Raw genomic sequence first — 17,843 nt, 5'->3', positions numbered from 1 at the left:
TGAGTCTTCAGAAAACGCTTCTAAACATAAAATAATGCTGCCGATACCAGTGACGTATATTAGTCTTTCTCTTCTAAAGCTTTTACAGCATTTTCTGGTCTCGTGTGGTTCGACAGAGATAGACAGGCAGAAAAGTGCTGGGGTGAGTGGGCGGATGGCGGCAAAAGTGCTGGGGTCTGTTTCAGGTTGAATGTTTGCTTGGTAAGTCTTTTTACAAAAGGTTATAAAAAATTAACTGTCGCCGTGTGTGTGTGTGTGTGTGAGTGTTCCCTGGTATTTGCAATTCCTCAAACACCTAATTTACCACAGGAGAATTCAAAATGTGTGAGCTTTGTCTTGCTGCCTCTGGAGGGCTAAGATAAGTCTTGACAGAGGATATGTTTGCGAGTGAGTTCTTTTTTCACCCCCCCCCCAGGTAACTTAATTCTTAATTTTTGGACCGCTTAAAGCCACAGCCATGCTTACCTGCGCATGCGCATTCACACACACACACACATATGTGCATTTCACAACATTTGCAATATGAGCCCGCAACTTCTACTTTGCCTGTGCATTTAGGCAGAAACTCCCTTGGAGCAATACGGGACGGGCAGATGATATAGACATTTTATCTTCCTATACCATACCATGATAAAGAACCATTAGAAAGCTGTGTGTTTCAGCACCACCATGTGAACAGATGGGACCACAGTCTCCCTCTCTCCTAAAGCTGAAAAGATATTGATCTGATGGCAAACGATACAGAAAACTGCTTGGCACAGCGAAATAGAATGAGTTGCTGACAGAGACATCAAATCACAGAAAATTGAAAGCTAGAAATTGAAATCCAGTGTGTGTCGTCCCTGCTCTCTTCAGTAACCTGTGAAGCTCGTCTGGTTCGAGGATTTCCAGGTCCAAAGAGTTTAAATGAAGGAGATCAGAAAGGAGAGTTCTGGAGTAGTAGTGACTTGTGCACAAGCTATGTTTTACACATAAAGAAAACTGGGTAAAATGCAACAAGCATCCCGAGAACAGGAGACATTATGGTCAACAGCAGGTCACAGAACAGGAACGCTGTCATTTGTAATTTTTTTATTTATTTTTTCCTTGGCTACAGGCGGATCGGTTAAACTGTAACGTGACGAGCAATTCTTCCTACCTCAAATTTGGAACGAATGGATTGGTATGGCTTGATTTGGCAGCTCATTGGAAATGGTGCGCTGTAGGACAGATTACATTGCGGATATGAAGCTGCACAGGCCTGGAGCGTCATGGTCAGGTGTTAAACACGACAGCTAGCAATAAATGTATCCAAAGGAGTAATATCACATATGGGACATTGTCTCGTGTCCTTGTAGATCAGTTGTTGCAAAGGTAATTTAATAACAACAGATGATACATATAAGCCAGCAACTGGGTCATTTCATTGAAGGCCGATTTAAAAAAAAGGAAAAAAAAGTTGAAATGAACAGCTTGTATTATTGTTAATATCCTTTTTAAATTATATATTTACATGTAATTATAATGGTACTAATCAAATAGGATGGGAAGTTGCCTCTTTTAACGGGACACTACCAGTCCAAAACACTGACCAGCATTAGGCAAGGGCAAAGGATGGAAATAAGGCAAAAGGTATTTAAAATAATTTTGATTAGACTGGTCCATATTTATTTATCTATATGTATATTTGTGAACAAATCCTTTTCAGTCTTGTCCAGCACAATAGGCACCAGTATTCAACATCAGATAGATTGGAAGGGATTAAATAAGCAGGATGAGACCTTTTCTGTGTTTGCACAATTCTTTCAGCAGCTGGCAGCATGCAAGGCAGGATGTGATGAAAAATTAATCAGGAGAATTTACTGTCCTCATCCCGAAACCTCTCGGCCACAGCTAGCCGTATATAATATGTTTTCCCATCTGGTGATTCTGGCTGGCGTACAACATATTTACAGAATAATGGCATAAATATTAGGTGGGTTGATGTAACACCAATTTTCAACAGTGAGATATCTAATGGTTTAATAATGGCTGAAATTATATTTAAACAAAGGTCTGGTTGAGTTATTGGTATGTACAAAAATAGACCTTTTATCCACACATTGCATAAATGAAAGTTTTTAACAGGTAAATTTGCGACATCTCCATCTCATTTTTGGGCTCTTTAGCTTGTCTTCTTAGAGTAACTATGGCAATAAGGTTTTAGAACAGGACAGATGGAAGTTCCCAGAACTGCGCTGTGGCATTAAAGTGCTTAAAATCTGTTTGAGCTTTTTTTTTTTTTTTTGACAAAATAAATCTGCAGCGTTAGCTAGCAATCGGTTCTTTCCAGGCCATCTGTCCTCCTCTGATTTCTCCATCTTCTCTGCTCTTCATCGCTACCTGGGTCTCAAAGAGTTGCCATCTGAAGCTCTGCACAGGTTGTCCCCGTTCTGTTTCATGGTGCCCCCATCTGTGCGCTCTTGCTAAAAGATAATGCATTGTGTAGGGAGGAGTAAGGGTGGTTGACACATTTCAGGGGTTAGCAGCCCAGATGTGGCCAATTTCTTCCAGTAGCTCAAAGGCTGATTGGGAGAGTGCTTCCATTTTCTGACAGGTTTAAAGCAGTATCATTCAGGGAGATGGCAAGTGAGGATCTTGAGGTCAAATGCTGTTTAACTATATTTTTTCTCTTCTCATCCCTCTCACAATTATGTGATCATTCTATTTTGTTTTCTGCATTTCCACCCGGCTCTCATTTGCGACACTCACTGACACTCTTGTCTGCCTCCTCTATCCGGTCTCAATCACTTTTAGCTCTTGTAGAACACAGAATGTTAACACAAAGAAAGCTTCAACTGATTGAAAAATGTCATCATGAATATATATATATATATTTCTTCTTCTAGGTATCTTGATTGAAATAACAGTCAAATGGAAATATTATGTATCTTAAGGAAAATTAATATTATTACAGAAATGGCAGATTACTAAATTAGAGATAGTCCTTTGCCGAGCCGAGCCATTATGACATGTATGAAAAGGATTTAGTCGTCGACCAAGTGAAAACTGGAATCTACTTGATTTATTTTGTTCAAGTTTATGAATATGAAACAACGGCCTCACGTGTCAGCTTGGGGAAATTAAAGCCTCCATATTTATCATCCTCAAATAAGTGAATCGTTTTCCAAACAGCTAATGAGCTGCATGTTCACAGAGTTATGCCTCAAGGTTGATCATCGATGTCCCTTTAAGGACTGAGATGCTATAGCACCTGCCAAATGTGTATCGGTAACCCTGACCTGAGGGTTAACGATGGGTATTTGATGCCGCCTCTGTGACCGCACTCTTGACTCCAATCAATAGCCACGTTAATAAGCAGCGCCAACACTTGATACACAGTCTCCTCTCAGTGCTGGGTGAATTGCCGTATTGATCTGGGAACTCCCATTTTAATTCTAGCATTCCTTACAAGGGGAGCAAACTGCGCCCAGCGCTGACTCTGGCCAAATGTGGCTTGTGAGGAAAATAATTCAATTTACACTGTCATTGTTCACTGACCGATAGCGCTCTCGTCATATAAAAGGGCAGCAAGACAGCGCTTCCTTGACAGGCAAGCCTTGACACTTTTGTACAACCGGTAGTTACCCTCTAAACTACAATGATGCAGGTAATCCTCATCACCTCCGGCCCTCAGCTGCATAAATAGGTCCACACCACACAGACGCTGTATGTCCCAGAGAAACTGATCCCGACTGAGGAATGGAGCCAGGCTTGCTGGCTTTAATCAGCTTGATAGAAGGCAGCCGGAGAAGGAAGACTTCATCATGTTGTGCCTCGGAGGGGAGTAAGACAGGGCATAAAAGAGGCCAGTTTGATCTTGATGAGCGTTTTAGGGTGTCAGGGCTTTGCAGAGATGAGTTTTCACGGGGACTAGCCACCCTGAGACGAAGGCTTTCAGGTGACATTAATTGCTCCTCCACCCAGCGAGCTGTCATACAGGGAGAAGGCTGTCTAGCAGAAGACAGTGTTCTCCCCAAACTCTTGCGGTGGCATGATGAGAATTGGACAGTGAATGTGCATTCTGGTAAAATACAGAGAGTAAATTAGAAATCGGCGCATTTAAATACAAGCTGAAAATGCACAGTGAGGCAAATATACAGAAATAGAAAGGCGTGACAGAGACTTCAGAAATTGATGATGATTTCTCAGAAAACCAAGGCTCTCGCCTCATGACTGCTCCTAAGACAGCGAGCTTCTCGGTGTGTGTTTTAGTGTAAGGGAAAACACCCCCACCAGCGTTAGAGGAGATGGTGTCTCTGTGGTGGAGGTACTGGGAGCAAAACAGAGACCATTTTAAAACTGAACTCATTGTTTTCATCCTTGTGCTCCCACACATTCTCATTAAAATTTCTGCTCTTGCTGATTGGTGAGGATCCATTGTTTTAGACGACGGCGCTAATCGGAAACGGCCTTGGCGGTTTTCAGTAGAGGTGAATGTTCATTTCTGATAACGTTGTTACATAACAATCACCGCCAGAACTCATTTTCGAGTGAGTTTATCGGAAGATACACAAAAAACAGCAACCGGATGGGTGCACTGAGATAATTCACATGTGAGCCTCAGACACGGAGCAATCAGGTGCGTGTTGTGTTCTCCTGCATAAGCCGATGTGTTCTATCATAGTAATAATGACACTGCAGCTGGTAAGTCCAATGGATGTTGATTTATTTCCCCCTTGCAGCAGGGTCCTTTAATTTCCATGTATGGTGGGATCATTTAGATGGCATACTGCTCATCTCTGCATCAGCAATGGCTCCTGCGAGTCAGTGTAAATGTTCATTGCAGAGCACTACCAGATGTTTTCGACAGTAAATTATCAGTGGAAGTAGGTCTCTGCAGACAGTTAGCTCACGGTTTACTTACAGATTAATTAATAAATGAGAGAGGAAAGATTACATGCCACATGGTAAAAGTGTCATTTGTTTCGATGCACCTGCAGAATATTTTTATTTCTCGCCTATGCATTTTGTCCCGTTTAATAGAAGATAGCAACACTCTAATTGCATGAAACTGATTCTTTGATCTCTGACACGGTCAGATATCGGCGCTGACTCTAGCTACAGATTAAAGCCCATGCCAGGCTGCTTTCTGTTTGGATGTGATAAGATGGCTCTTCACCCCGGCTCACTATCAGGCAGTTTAACACAGCAGCACGCTGGAAGCTCCCTGTTCTACAAAGGCCATGGTAAACACAGAAAGATCAAGGCACTCTGAAACATTTATTTTAGAGATTTCCGCCCATCCTTTGTGTCCTGAGTGAAGTTCCACCCTCGTGATTGTGTTGTGGCCTTGTAGGATGGGCTGTTCTTTATTGGGGTCTGATTGAAAAGACCGGCCAGAGGAGAGAGAGAGATGACCCTCTTGCCTGCAGTCCTCTCATTTTGATTTGGCTAAGGGAAAATATTTTACAGGGAAGAAGTAGAGTTCAACAAGTTCCTCCCCAATGGACAGTTTATTTATTGCAACATTTTAGATTCTCCATTTCATGAGCTTGATTTAAAAAAAAAATACTTAGATTTTCTCCTTGCCACACAACGCCCCCCTCCCTCTGCCAAAAATAAAAGATTTAGATGGCGTCCTTTGATAATCTTGTGTTTGGTGCAGAAGTGTGCTTGGTCAGCCAAATCCCCAGACTCACAAATGTGTTCGCTGAGGCGGAGAATCTATCTAGTAGTTACAATAAGCCTGTGCTCATTACAGTCCAGAGTAAAATGCATGCGTGTACGTAGACATGTGTGTGTGTCTATGTGTGTGCATTGTGTGTTTGACAGTGAGAAAGAAGTCCCTCTGGGTATTTGGCTGTAGCACTGGTGAAGATAAGGTAGTCTGATGTCTCTTGACATGGCCAATGATTCATAACTGAGGCAGGACAGCTGTTGCCGGCTGCAGTGACAGGTCCCAGGGTGGATGACAAATGATAGGGTCCTCTGGGGCCAAACTATCTATCAGTCCAAATGTTCTCTGTCCACTATCTGCTCACCTGTCCTTCATAAGCCTCCCTTGTATATGTAAACCAAGTTTCTATGCTCACACAATCTGTTTGACCTCAATAAATATCAGGATGTGAACCATATGGACGATGGATACAGCAGCATAAACATCTCACGATGCGCGTTTACCAAATCAACAACACAGGTATTATGTGCTATTCATTAAAAAAAAAAAATTTAAGAGCTGGTTGGTTGAAATATTTGTGAACATGGCTGCAATATCAGGTGCCTCATCCACATGTCAGCTTTACATAATCGTGAAGGCATCTGAAATAAATTAGAGCATAATGATGTGATATTTGAATGAAATTATAATCTTTCATTTTGATCTCTAACTCAGTCTGAATGCCCGAGACAAACAACTTGAAAACATAGCACAAATTTGCTTCCCTGCAGGCTTAACGATCTGAAATGTTTAGATCTTGCCACATGAAAGGTTGTAATGTAATTTTAATGTAATTTAGATGCAATTCCACAAATCTGCATTTTGTTCTAACACTTTGGATGTACATGTATGAATAGGAGCACTGCTGTGCTGCACTGTGAGGTGAATTATGAAGTTATAAGATGAGCATGTGGGATAACCTGATTTACAAAACGTCAAATTCCTCCATATTAACTGAGAGAGAAAAGGCAGAAGAAAAAAAAAACTGTGCCTGAGGTGATGTCATTGCTGTTGCCCTTGAGAAATAGGGATTCTGAAATCATGTGACATTCCTTTTATTACTCACTGTGACACTGTTATCTCCAGCAAAAACTAAATTACTTTAAACTAAAATGAAAATATGACATTTTGTGCTAAAATTAACCGAGGTGACAGAATCTTGAATCCCTGCTGCCTATTCTGGTTTAACGTTTGCTCTGTTTGTCTGAAAACCTCGAGAGTAGTGTTGTGCTATATTCAGGATGCGATTAAAAATCAAATAAATCAAACTGGCTGACCTCATGGATCATTCAGGGAAAGGTCACCTTCACGCTCCACCTCAAAGCGTCCATTAGCCCCTCCACACTCTCATTGTCAGCTCCCGTCAACTGAGTGACAGTTAGTCAACCTGACTAGATTCAGCTTCCTGCCGCTGAGGTGCAAAGTGCTCATCGTACCCACTGTCTCAGCTTTTCCAGGCCATTGCCCAAACACTCCTCACACACAATACCTCAAGGACATGAGTCCGTGGAGGGGAACCCTTTTTTCTGCCTCAAGGGACACCCAAAATCTAAACACATTTTTGTGCAAGGTATATATAAAAATGTCAGCAAGAGTTGCCAATAGCTTTGCGGATGCATTTATCTTTTAGGCTTTTTGCTCATTTCCATTTAGTTTAAGATAAACTGATTATCACAGTGACACAGTGACACAGTGGTACCGGTATTTAAATCTCCACAGGCTGATGTACATTTGGCACTTAGCTTATATTTTACATTTATTTAGTGCTATTTAGTGGATTGGTTTTTAGTTATTAGAAGCAAATTGCTACAATTCAATTAAAACATATTTGTAATAATAACTATGGCCTGCTGTTGGATTAGCTCTTATAGTTCTGTAGGGAATGAATCAGATGTTGCTCCAAAATGTGCCACTCCTCCATTATCCAGGCAGTTTAACTACATTCAATCCTCATGAGGCTTCCGTGCCAGATTTAGCTGCAGATGCTGCTCAAACCTGTGGAAGACATAAAACACTGTTGTCGGAGTGTCTTTTATAGCCGCATGGGGAAGCAGAACAAGGATGAGTTGATCTTCAACAAATCTTATATGGAATGACATTGTACAGTAAATACTTAAAAACACATCTGAAATCCAATAATGGGTTACTAAGCAAATGACTGAACCGAGACTTGCTTGTGATGATGGCATCTCCTCCTTTTTTCAGGTGCTAAATGTGAGCGCGTTGGAGGGCGATCACGTGACGGTGGAGGACACGGGCGGCCGAGAACCTTTCATCCTCGCCAACGAGTCGGTCTTGATGAGGGGGCTCGTGCTGCGTAGTTGGAGCAACCAGATCTCCATTCGATTCCATAGTGATCAGCAGCAGAATGCTGGATTCATTCTGCTGCAGTACCAAGGTGAGCCGGTGCTATGTTGCAGCAGGTGCCTCTCATGAATTCACGCTGTATGTACTTGCAATGTGTGAGAAGCGATCTAACTTACCTTCTAATCGTGGCGCAGGATTGGGAGGGCATAATCGTCACTGCAGGAACATTTTTCTAAAAACACTTTACATTAAACAGAGGCACCGTCATATCTATTTATATAAAATGTTCTGTAAAATTGACTTTTCATGTTGCTGAAATTCGCAACTTCAAGAAAACTTGTTCATGTACCCCATATCGTTTCACCCTTATCGTCAAGAAGTCCAGCAGTGGAAGTTCACAAGGTTGTCTGTCAGTGGTATAAATATTTAATTAGTTTTGTTGTATTGAATTCCATTGGCCTTCGTGGAGGTTACAGCTTTACAGAATGGCCTGGGAAATCTGGTCAAACAGTAATTACAATAGTGCTTTGCAGCAGTGAAAATCAGTCAGAGATTGTGACTGTAAGTTGGTGAATCTGACGGCTCATAAATCCCTCTCTCGGGCTTGTTTTGTGCGTGACACTGATCTTTCATGTCCCCAACATCGCCTGTTTGTCTTAGCAATCACAAAAAGTGGCCACCAATTACATGCCCCATCGATTTGAGTTGATGGTGGAAGCTGGTAGACAAAGCATTCATTCCACCACATTACAGCTGTACTTTCATCAGCTCCAAAATGAGAGCAGCGATCAAAACAGCGCCGCCGAAGTGGGATAAATCCGCCCATCCCCGTTTGGATGTGTGAATATCGGCGTGTGGTCAGACTGAATGATAACAGCAAGGGGTCAGTCGACAGCACACAAGGGTGTGCGTCGATATAGACAGGCGCCGGCAAATGGTATGAAATATATTGCACTGTCAGTGGATATCAGAAGATATATTTGTCACCATCAGTTCCCTATTCAATCCAAGAATTTTTGATTAATGCAGCTTATAAATGGCGGTAAAGTCAGATGTTTGCTCCTGGGTCAGCATCAAATTTAACACTGGCCTCAAATATAAATACATCTTTAAGATCATATATAGTCTGGACATCTATGAGTAGAAGTCATTCATTGATTATTAATAATAATAATACAAACCAGAATTAAGCTGAAACAAATCCTGGTCATTCAGTTTAAATCATTTTCTAGCTGCTTCTCTTATATTCCAGGATGCTTTATGGCATCAATGGTTATAGATCCATGTAAAACACCCCCACAAAGACAGCCTCCTCTGGGTAATTGCTGCCAGCGATAGCCGTTTATTCATATACTGTATATTTCCTGCAGTGAGACGTCTGAAGTTCCATGTCCACCAAACAACCCATTTGGTGTAGAAGATGAAGTGTCAAATTTATGTACACTAATGAGAAAAAACTGCAGACAGCATTTCCAGAAGACCAGACATATTGGATACACCGTAGATATTTCAATTTGGGCTCCTCTCCTTCGTAAGCACAGAATCACCTTGTCCTTTATAATGGGCTGTGATAAATGTGATTGGACAAGCGTAGAGAAGGAGACAGAGCTGCAGAGAGATGGATCTCCGCTCGGGGTAATTAATATCTGCTACATCGTTGGCTGCACCTCAAATGGCAGACTGATAACCTCAGCAGTGGCTCTGACAACTTGGAACATGATCATAGACGTGTTTAGTTTTGATATGTATAGAATTTGATGTCACAATTTCCTTGCATGTCCTTCTATATTTGGACATTTGAACATGCATCATTTGTATTTCAACAGCAACAATAGAAAAAGCCACCCCACCTAAAATATATTAAGTATAATGCACAAACATACAAAATGAATGTGTCCCTCTTTGAACTCAATCAAAAAGGTAAATAACATCTTCATTACCGGAATAAATATTCCTGCATTCATCCATTCATACCCTAAACACCTAATGTACGAAGTGTGTTTACAGGATGCTCTGCCCAAATGTTAAAATAAAGGTAGGAGTGAACCAGTACAAGATAATTACAACATATATAAATAGAGGATAAAAGATAATTTGCTTGCTCAAATGTTGTGCTTATGAATAATTTCAAGTACTGCCACAACGCCCAATTTACTAACGGCCGCCATTTCTGCCCTCTTTCCCACAGATGATCTTGACTTGTATGATAGAACATAATCAATTGCATCACCAATAGCGTTTATGTTTTACAGGAGTTATTGAGCAGTTAACTAATAAGCCAAGTTCACAGTGATGGCCCGAGGACCTCCGACGCTGACAAGTGATCCAACATTTGTCACAGCCTCGAAGAGGCACCGCCTGCAGTCTGCAGTTATTTCTCTTTAATGAGCTTTATTGAATAGGTTACTGTTAAAATCACATTTTCAACCCAATCACATCCATTTCAATAGCTCATATCCTGGCAGAACGGTGTTTCAAGCTTTCTGCAACTCCACATCTTTGCTAGAGTCAACATTATTATTCGTGATTTATTTCTGTAAAAGGCAATGTTTTGGTCCGCAGCCAGAGACTTTGGAAACATTGACAGTCGTACAGCTGGAAACCGATGGACGTCAGCATCAGTGACAAGAGACATAAAGTCATCATAATAGTGTTGCCTGCTTGGAAATGGATCATATTTCCCACACGGGATGTTATTAATTATAAATACAAATGACGAGACTCATTATTTGTGATCTTTTTCTGACATCTTTTTTTATTCCCTGCTAATTCACCTTCTCATAGTCAATTCCACTGTCTTTCTAAAGAAATGTAGAAAACACTTAATTAGTCTCTTAATTGAAATGCCTTTTATTTCTTTGTCCAAACACAGCAGGTGTGGACGTGCTACTGGCTTCTCCGCTGCCTCTGCTTCACCGTCATACTAGAATAAGACTTTTCAATAGGAGCAGCATATAGGAAAGTGCAAGAGTTACACCATGCGCTCTTTCAGAAAAGTTTTCTTTCATTAAATGACTTCCAAAAGTTTATCTCTGGCAACTTTTGACAGAGGGCTGAGGAAGCCTCAACTTATTATTGAAACCAAAACGCAGATTTGCGATTAAACATTTTGTTGACACAAAATACGTTCAGATAGGTGTGAAAGGCCATGGAGCAGCACAAAACAGGCAGACTTTTTTATTCTAAAAAAGCAGTTGCTCTTGCATGAATAAGAGCGAGGAAATGAAGGTGGAAAGACAGGATGTGTTCCTCTTGAACTCTTGCGTGGAAGAGTAGTGAAATGACAAAAATAAATGGAAAAATATTTAGCCCTTGTTTGGATGCCTTATGATGACAAACTGAATGCGACAAGCTGTGCATAAAGACAGCATTTTGAACTTAAATTCTAGTTAAGTCTGACAGGCTTTGATCTATTTTTGCTTCTTTTTTTTATAGATGCTTATTTAAAAATATATATAAAGTACCCTATTCTGAATATATTATCTTTGATAGTGACAGTCTAACAGTTATGCCAGTGATACCTCACATTTTGATCCGTGATGCTCTTCATCTAAATAGTGCATCTTTGAGTTAACTAAGGGAACGCATTGCAGTGACATATCATTTCTATAATTATATATTAGACAGTAGGCAATATCTGTATTATTGTGTACTGACTTATTTATGCATGGCTGAAATGTAATCGCACGAATTGTTTGAATTAGAACTTCATCATTCAGAGAATTCCACTTTTTGCTTTGCAGTAAATCTTTTTTCTGCATGTCCAGCAGAATATCAAATGCAATCTGAAATCCCATACTGCACACTGGTCGTGTTGTGGAATATCTGTGTCACACCAATGCAATCATTTCCTCTGTTCTACAAGGAAACACTAAATACATAAGTGTCCCATTTGTTTGCTGTAGCCTCACGGTGCGTCAGCTAATCTTCCTGGCTGTCTGCATTGTGGATCTATTATTTGTAATGGCAAAACAATCAGACTTTATGGCCCAGCACCACATCTAGTGGAATGGAGGCACCACGTAATTTAATACTTCAGGAATTGGCTCCACAAATTTTTGCCTCTGGCTCTCCCACTGCATGCTCAATAGGGATGTAAATGCTGCCATGATAATGGCAATAACTAGGTTCATTGGAGCCAGTGATAAACTATGAATGGAATGGATGACCCAGGGGCAGTATACCTCGCCCCTGTGGCTCACTGATTTACTGCAGAAGAAAGGCCCTTTTCATTATGGGAGAAACCACTAGCTTGTGTAGAAGAAAAAAACGGCCGGTAGATTAAAACATAGTAGAGGAGGGCAGTTTCACGAGCCTTTATGGCCATTTTGCATTTAGGCATAATGTTTCCCAGTGAGTTAGAGTGCAAAGATTGATAGAATAATATTTTTGAATACCCAATTTAGCCTCGAGGTAATGCCAGTAACATCACTTAAGTGTTCTACATTTGCAAATGATTGGCTACATAGAAGCAGTTCAAATTCACCCTGCTGCAGAGCTTCTAATATATTTTGCGCTGTTTAAACTCCACTTACTCATTGTCGTTGCACGCAAAAAACCAAATACATAATTTCCCTGCCTATCAAATGTCATTGGCTTCTGCTTTAAATGCACGATGCCAAAAGAAAAGGTCTTTGGTTGTTTCATTATAGGGCCTGTGTCAAAATCACTCAATAGTTCCGTACTTGATAAAGACAATTTAGACTTGATCGGCGTGTAAAAAAAAAAACACTTTAACATTATGTTATGGGTTTTGGAACAGAAATAAACACATTATTGTATGTTGAAAATAAGATAAATGAATAAACAAGGAGGTAAATTTCTATTGGCATGCTCCCGCCAAAACAGCATTTCAATTACGCAGCTGAAAATAGCTGTGGTCCACTTGCTATTTCTGGTAACACACTGAATTACATTAACATAATATGAGATTAAGGTGTTTACATTACTTGATTATTATCATAATTGCTTTTGCAAATAGAATCCTCATGGACAGGTGTTCCAGAATGGCTGTTTCCCTTGTTGTTCACTCCTTCCAATTAACTCCTTTTTAGGATTTGAATGCACCCCATTAAGCCCAAACATGACTTCAACAGTTTGAGCAAAGTTGTTTTAAAAAAGGGGGTTTCTGTTATATTGCAGGGTATAGCATCAAAGTGCTTTTTTGCAACACGAGCTCTTAGTGGATCCAATTATGTTGCTTGTTTTGTTGTTACATTTCCAAAAGTTTTAAAGTTTTAGTCTGGTCATTAAAGTGCCAATGCTAATGAGGTAGAACAGTGTGGTTATTAGACAGCAGAAGGTTGTTTAATAGCTTTCATTACAGACTCGGTTAGCTCACTCCATTATCCATGTGAACCCTATCCCATCCTACACCATTCATTTAAAAACAGGGACAGACTAACAATGCAAAGCCAGTCCAGGAACATTGATCTTACCCTGCTGGAATCACGACTCTCTGACAAACACTACAGAGGCAATTCTTCTTCCAGCTATCACATTACAGGCCCACTATGATGCTCACCTAATCAGCAGCAGTTCCATTTGTCAAAGTATTTGCAGCGGCTCTACACCTCATCTCATAGCTCACCACGTTCATTACTGTATTGCTGCAAACATCTCTCTGTACATCTGCATACATGCGTGAACTGGTAAATTACAATTAATGAACAGAGTGAGCGCCTATATGCACAAGCTTGAATGTTTGTTGTGGAGAATGTATAAATGTTAGAGAAGCAGGAAGACATTGAGACATTGCACCTGATTAATATGCGCAAATGATTGGAAAAACAATTGGTTCCCCCTCCTTTCTGTCTAAATGTCTTTTTTGTGCTCGGTTGTGGGTTGGAAGAGTGACAACATTGTCAACAATGCAACACAACAGCATGGGGTAAACACAATGCAGGACACAAAGGAGCCTGTTAACATTATTGGCTGTTGGTTTTGGCAAGAATTTGGCTTTTCTTCACAATGAAACATTGAGTTCTTGGCAAATTTAGCATCTAACAAAAACAAACAAACAAAAAACTCACTTGAGAACGGTGACAGAGTCAGATTTTCAATAACGAGTTTCATTATTAAGACATGCATAGGTCTAATTAATTAGCTTTTCATTATAGAACCAATGATTACGAATTAATAACAATTGTGTGATATAATTGAATGATGATCTGCGATGAACTGGAGGCTTGTCCAGGGTGTATCCCGCCTCTCGCCCGTTGACTGCTGGGCCAGGTTCCAGCACGGCGCGTGACCCGGTGACCCGGTATTTTTGCTAAATATCACAAGTAATTTTGCTCTTACGCTTCATTTATCATGTATCTTGTATCTTTCTCTCTCCAGCTTTTGTTCTGAGCTGCACCTTCCCCAAAGAGCCTGCCGGAGGGGAAGTTTCCGTAACGCACCTCCACTCCGGCGGAGAAGCCTTCTTTCACTGCTTCACCGGCTACAAGTTGCAAGGCCCCACAATGCTCACGTGCCGCAACGCGACCACCCCTTACTGGAGTGGAAAGGAGCCCACGTGTGTGGGTAAGACAAATGTTCCTCAGCTTCCGGTCATCGGAGCAGTTCAGGGCGAAGAGGTGATGCTTACTGAAATGTAATAATCGAGCAAAATGCAATTTTTCCAGATTCAATATCTATAGAGTCTTAAAAACCTTTGGTTAATTGGAAAAATTGCTTCCTAGCTTGACATTCTTTTTTATTTTTGTACTCAATACACCAGGTGACTGGGGGCCATTCCTCTGAATCAAATTGCATTTCCAATTAACTTTGTCAAAATGTTTTCCAACAGACTGATTTGAAAGAAGCAGATTTCACAAATAAAATTAGGAACACAGAAAAAAAAAAAGAAAAAAAACCCTGCATGGAAATTGTCATTTTCTCTTCAGAATACAAGTGATTTTTTCATTATTTTCACTTTGTTCTTTCCCATTGTTTAGAATGGTTCACATCAGAGTCCAAATGAGTGTTTGCATGTGATTAGCAGGAAGCTATAATTTTTTGAGACTGGGCAACACAAGGCCCGTGGACCTTGCTGCCGTGATTAGAACTGAGCCACACGACTGTCCTTCTCCTCCTGGTGAAGGCTCGTCTCCCACTTCCATTCTTTCTCTGTGCTGCCTGCAGCTGCTCTGCCCTGATAGTGTTAGCGCTGCTGTTTTACTGTTCTCTGTACAAGTCCATCACACGCTGTCACACAGTTTCAGACCCAGGTGAGTCGCCTACCGTTGTCAAAAGTCTGCTGGATACTGGTTTAATTTATAGCCAGACATGGACTTTTCACAACAGCGCTCTTCCTGTTATAGTTGGTGTCTTTGCCATCTTCATGCAGTCTTCCCCTCCAACTATTTGTCTGCTTCTTGTCTCTTTTTGCTCACGCGCAGCATCCTGCGGGGGAATGATAAAAAATGCCACCTATGGTCGGATTGTCTCCCCCGGTTTTCCTGGCAACTACAGCAACAATTTGACGTGCCACTGGGTCCTGGAGGCCCCCGAAGGCCACAAACTCCATATTCACTTTGAGAAGGTGGCTCTGGCAGAGGACGATGACAGGTGGTGCATGCATGCTGATAAAATGAAAGCTTTGAGAGTGAGAGTGAATAGTAACTACGTGCAAATTTGCATGTTAAGGCTGAACGCTTTAAACTCATTTTGTGAATAACACCGTATCACCATTTAAAAATCCTCAAAGGCTATAAATAACCAAAATCTTTAGGGAGCGCCAGATGCATTTGATAGGACCTTTTATCTTTATTATCCTTTATCATCAAGCGACTGAATTGAAGGGCCTACAGAGGGTAGGAAACAGCAGTTGCATATCGGCTATTGTCACACATGGTCGTCCGCCTCATTACAGAGTGGTGTAAAATGTTATCGCAAAACTATTATAACAAAGACAGGAACAGTTTGCACATCTGAGAAAAGCTCGTAGCATCTTCTTTTATGCTTCTCTTACATTTCAAGCCCCACTTTCATGTATTTTTTTTATCTATTTTTGCTTCTCTTTGTCTGCGTGTGATTTCCAGGCTCCTAATCAAGGATGGCAACAACATAGACTCTCCAGCTGTGTACGACTCCTATGAGGTGGAGTATTTGCCCAATGAAGGTGTGGTCGGCACCGGACGTCACTTGTTTGTAGAGTTCACCACAGACGGGACACTGACCTCCACCGGTGCAGCCATCAGATATGAAGGCAGGTTGATCGTGCATTTTCTAACAGCATACTGTGACTGCTGACCTTTCTGATGACAGATTTATTTTTTTTGTTCGTTTTGTGCCCACAGCTTTTGCGAAAGGCATGTGTTACGAACCCTTCGTGAAGTACGGCAACTTCAGCGGCACCGACTCCACCTACGGTCTGGGGGCTGTTGTTGAATTCTCGTGTGACCCCGGCTACACACTGGAGCAAGGCTCTGTGGTGATTGAATGTGTGGATGCACAAAGCCCACAGTGGAATGAGACTGAGCCGGCTTGCAGGGGTGAGTCGACAGATTCCATTCCGCTTGGGTAATTGGGTGACATTAAATGTTTTATTTATTTATTCTTTTAGAAAAAAGTGCCTCCAATGGAGCGCGACTTGGACTTAACGAACCGAGATGTTTATTGGAGTTTTTTTAATCTTTTTTTACTCAAATATTAAAGACCACTGGTAGTCATCTCCCTAAGCTGCTTTCCTCTGATCCATGATAAATTCTTAAACTTCTAACAATGGCTTACTTCAACATAGGCTGTGTGTGCTTGCAGGGCAAATTTTAGAAGCACTTAAGATTTAAAGTCATACATTAATTTGCCTGAAATGAACACTGCCGTGTTAAATACTGCGGCTGTGCTCCAGCCCTTCCCTTATTTTCTCTTTCACTCTTTCCACACTGCACGCTGACCTCAGACCTGCTCTCTGATGCCTGTGTGGTCATTCTGCCACACAGTGAAATTGAAAAATTCTCAGTAAAGCTGGGTAGGACAGAATCTAATTTCTGCTCCTGTGAATCATGGTCACCAAGAAGTTTGATGGTAGTATGCCATTTTACAAGGTTCACCAGGGGCCTGCAAACTCAATTTCAACTGTCTTTTATTCCCATTAAAGCATATACGATATTAGGAATAAGACACATAACCCAAAGTGTTACCTGAAAATAATTTATTTTTGTCAGGTTTATGTTAAAATGGTTGTGATTGCAACTCGAGATGCATTTTGAAAACATCTATTTGTGTCTCTGTGTTTGTCCGTCGCAGCCGTGTGCAGCGGGGAGATCACGGACTCCGCCGGCGTGGTCTTGTCTCCTAACTGGCCCGAGGCCTATGACAAAGGGCAGGACTGCATCTGGGGTATTCACGTGGAAGAGGACAAGAGGATCATGCTTGATATCCAAGTGTAAGAATCTGTGCTCCTGTCTGAAGATGAAAACTCAAAGAGAAAGATCAGATTGGCCTCGACATCGTAAACACTTCATCTCCAGACACCAAACACGTAGACGCGCCATGGCATGCGCACAGGGAAGGGTTACTCTGGCTGCAGCCACTAATTAGATTTTTTTTTTTCCTCATCCACAACATTAAGAATTCTGTGTTGCTTCCAGCTTGCTCTCTGACCAGATTAGCCAGTAAGCCTCGCTGCTTCCACTTCCCTGGTGTGTGTCTCAGAGTTGGCTTTGAAATGAATATGCTCTGGCAGTGCACTACTATGAGCCACTTATCCTGTCTTCCCAACTGTAATTCAACACACAAACACACAGATGTCATCATCACAGATACACACGCGCACAGCAAGCTCTTTTTCTTCTCCATGCACTACTGCTACTGTACAAAAACACCACACACACACACACACCTACGCACACTTCTATGCTTTCTCATCCAA

At 41.3% G+C, this 17,843-nt stretch overlaps 1 protein-coding gene across 1 annotated transcript; it reads left to right on the top strand.

The window, feature by feature from the left end:
- Nucleotides 1-7,882: 7,882 nt before the first annotated feature.
- LOC137917129 (seizure protein 6-like) lies at nucleotides 7,883-17,361 on the top strand (the record flags this gene model as incomplete). Its single annotated transcript, XM_068760016.1, has 6 exons — nucleotides 7,883-8,075; nucleotides 14,327-14,512; nucleotides 15,370-15,538; nucleotides 16,012-16,178; nucleotides 16,270-16,464; nucleotides 17,219-17,361. Coding segments are annotated over 6 exons (1,053 nt in total), but the record flags the coding sequence as incomplete, so codon positions are not given.
- Nucleotides 17,362-17,843: the final 482 nt, after the last annotated feature.

Source organism: Brachionichthys hirsutus, unplaced genomic scaffold, assembly GCF_040956055.1.
Source record: "Brachionichthys hirsutus isolate HB-005 unplaced genomic scaffold, CSIRO-AGI_Bhir_v1 contig_924, whole genome shotgun sequence".
NCBI lineage: Eukaryota > Metazoa > Chordata > Actinopteri > Lophiiformes > Brachionichthyidae > Brachionichthys > Brachionichthys hirsutus.
The sequence above is the reverse complement of the archived record's forward strand: the minus strand, read 5'-3'. Positions and strand labels throughout refer to the sequence as shown.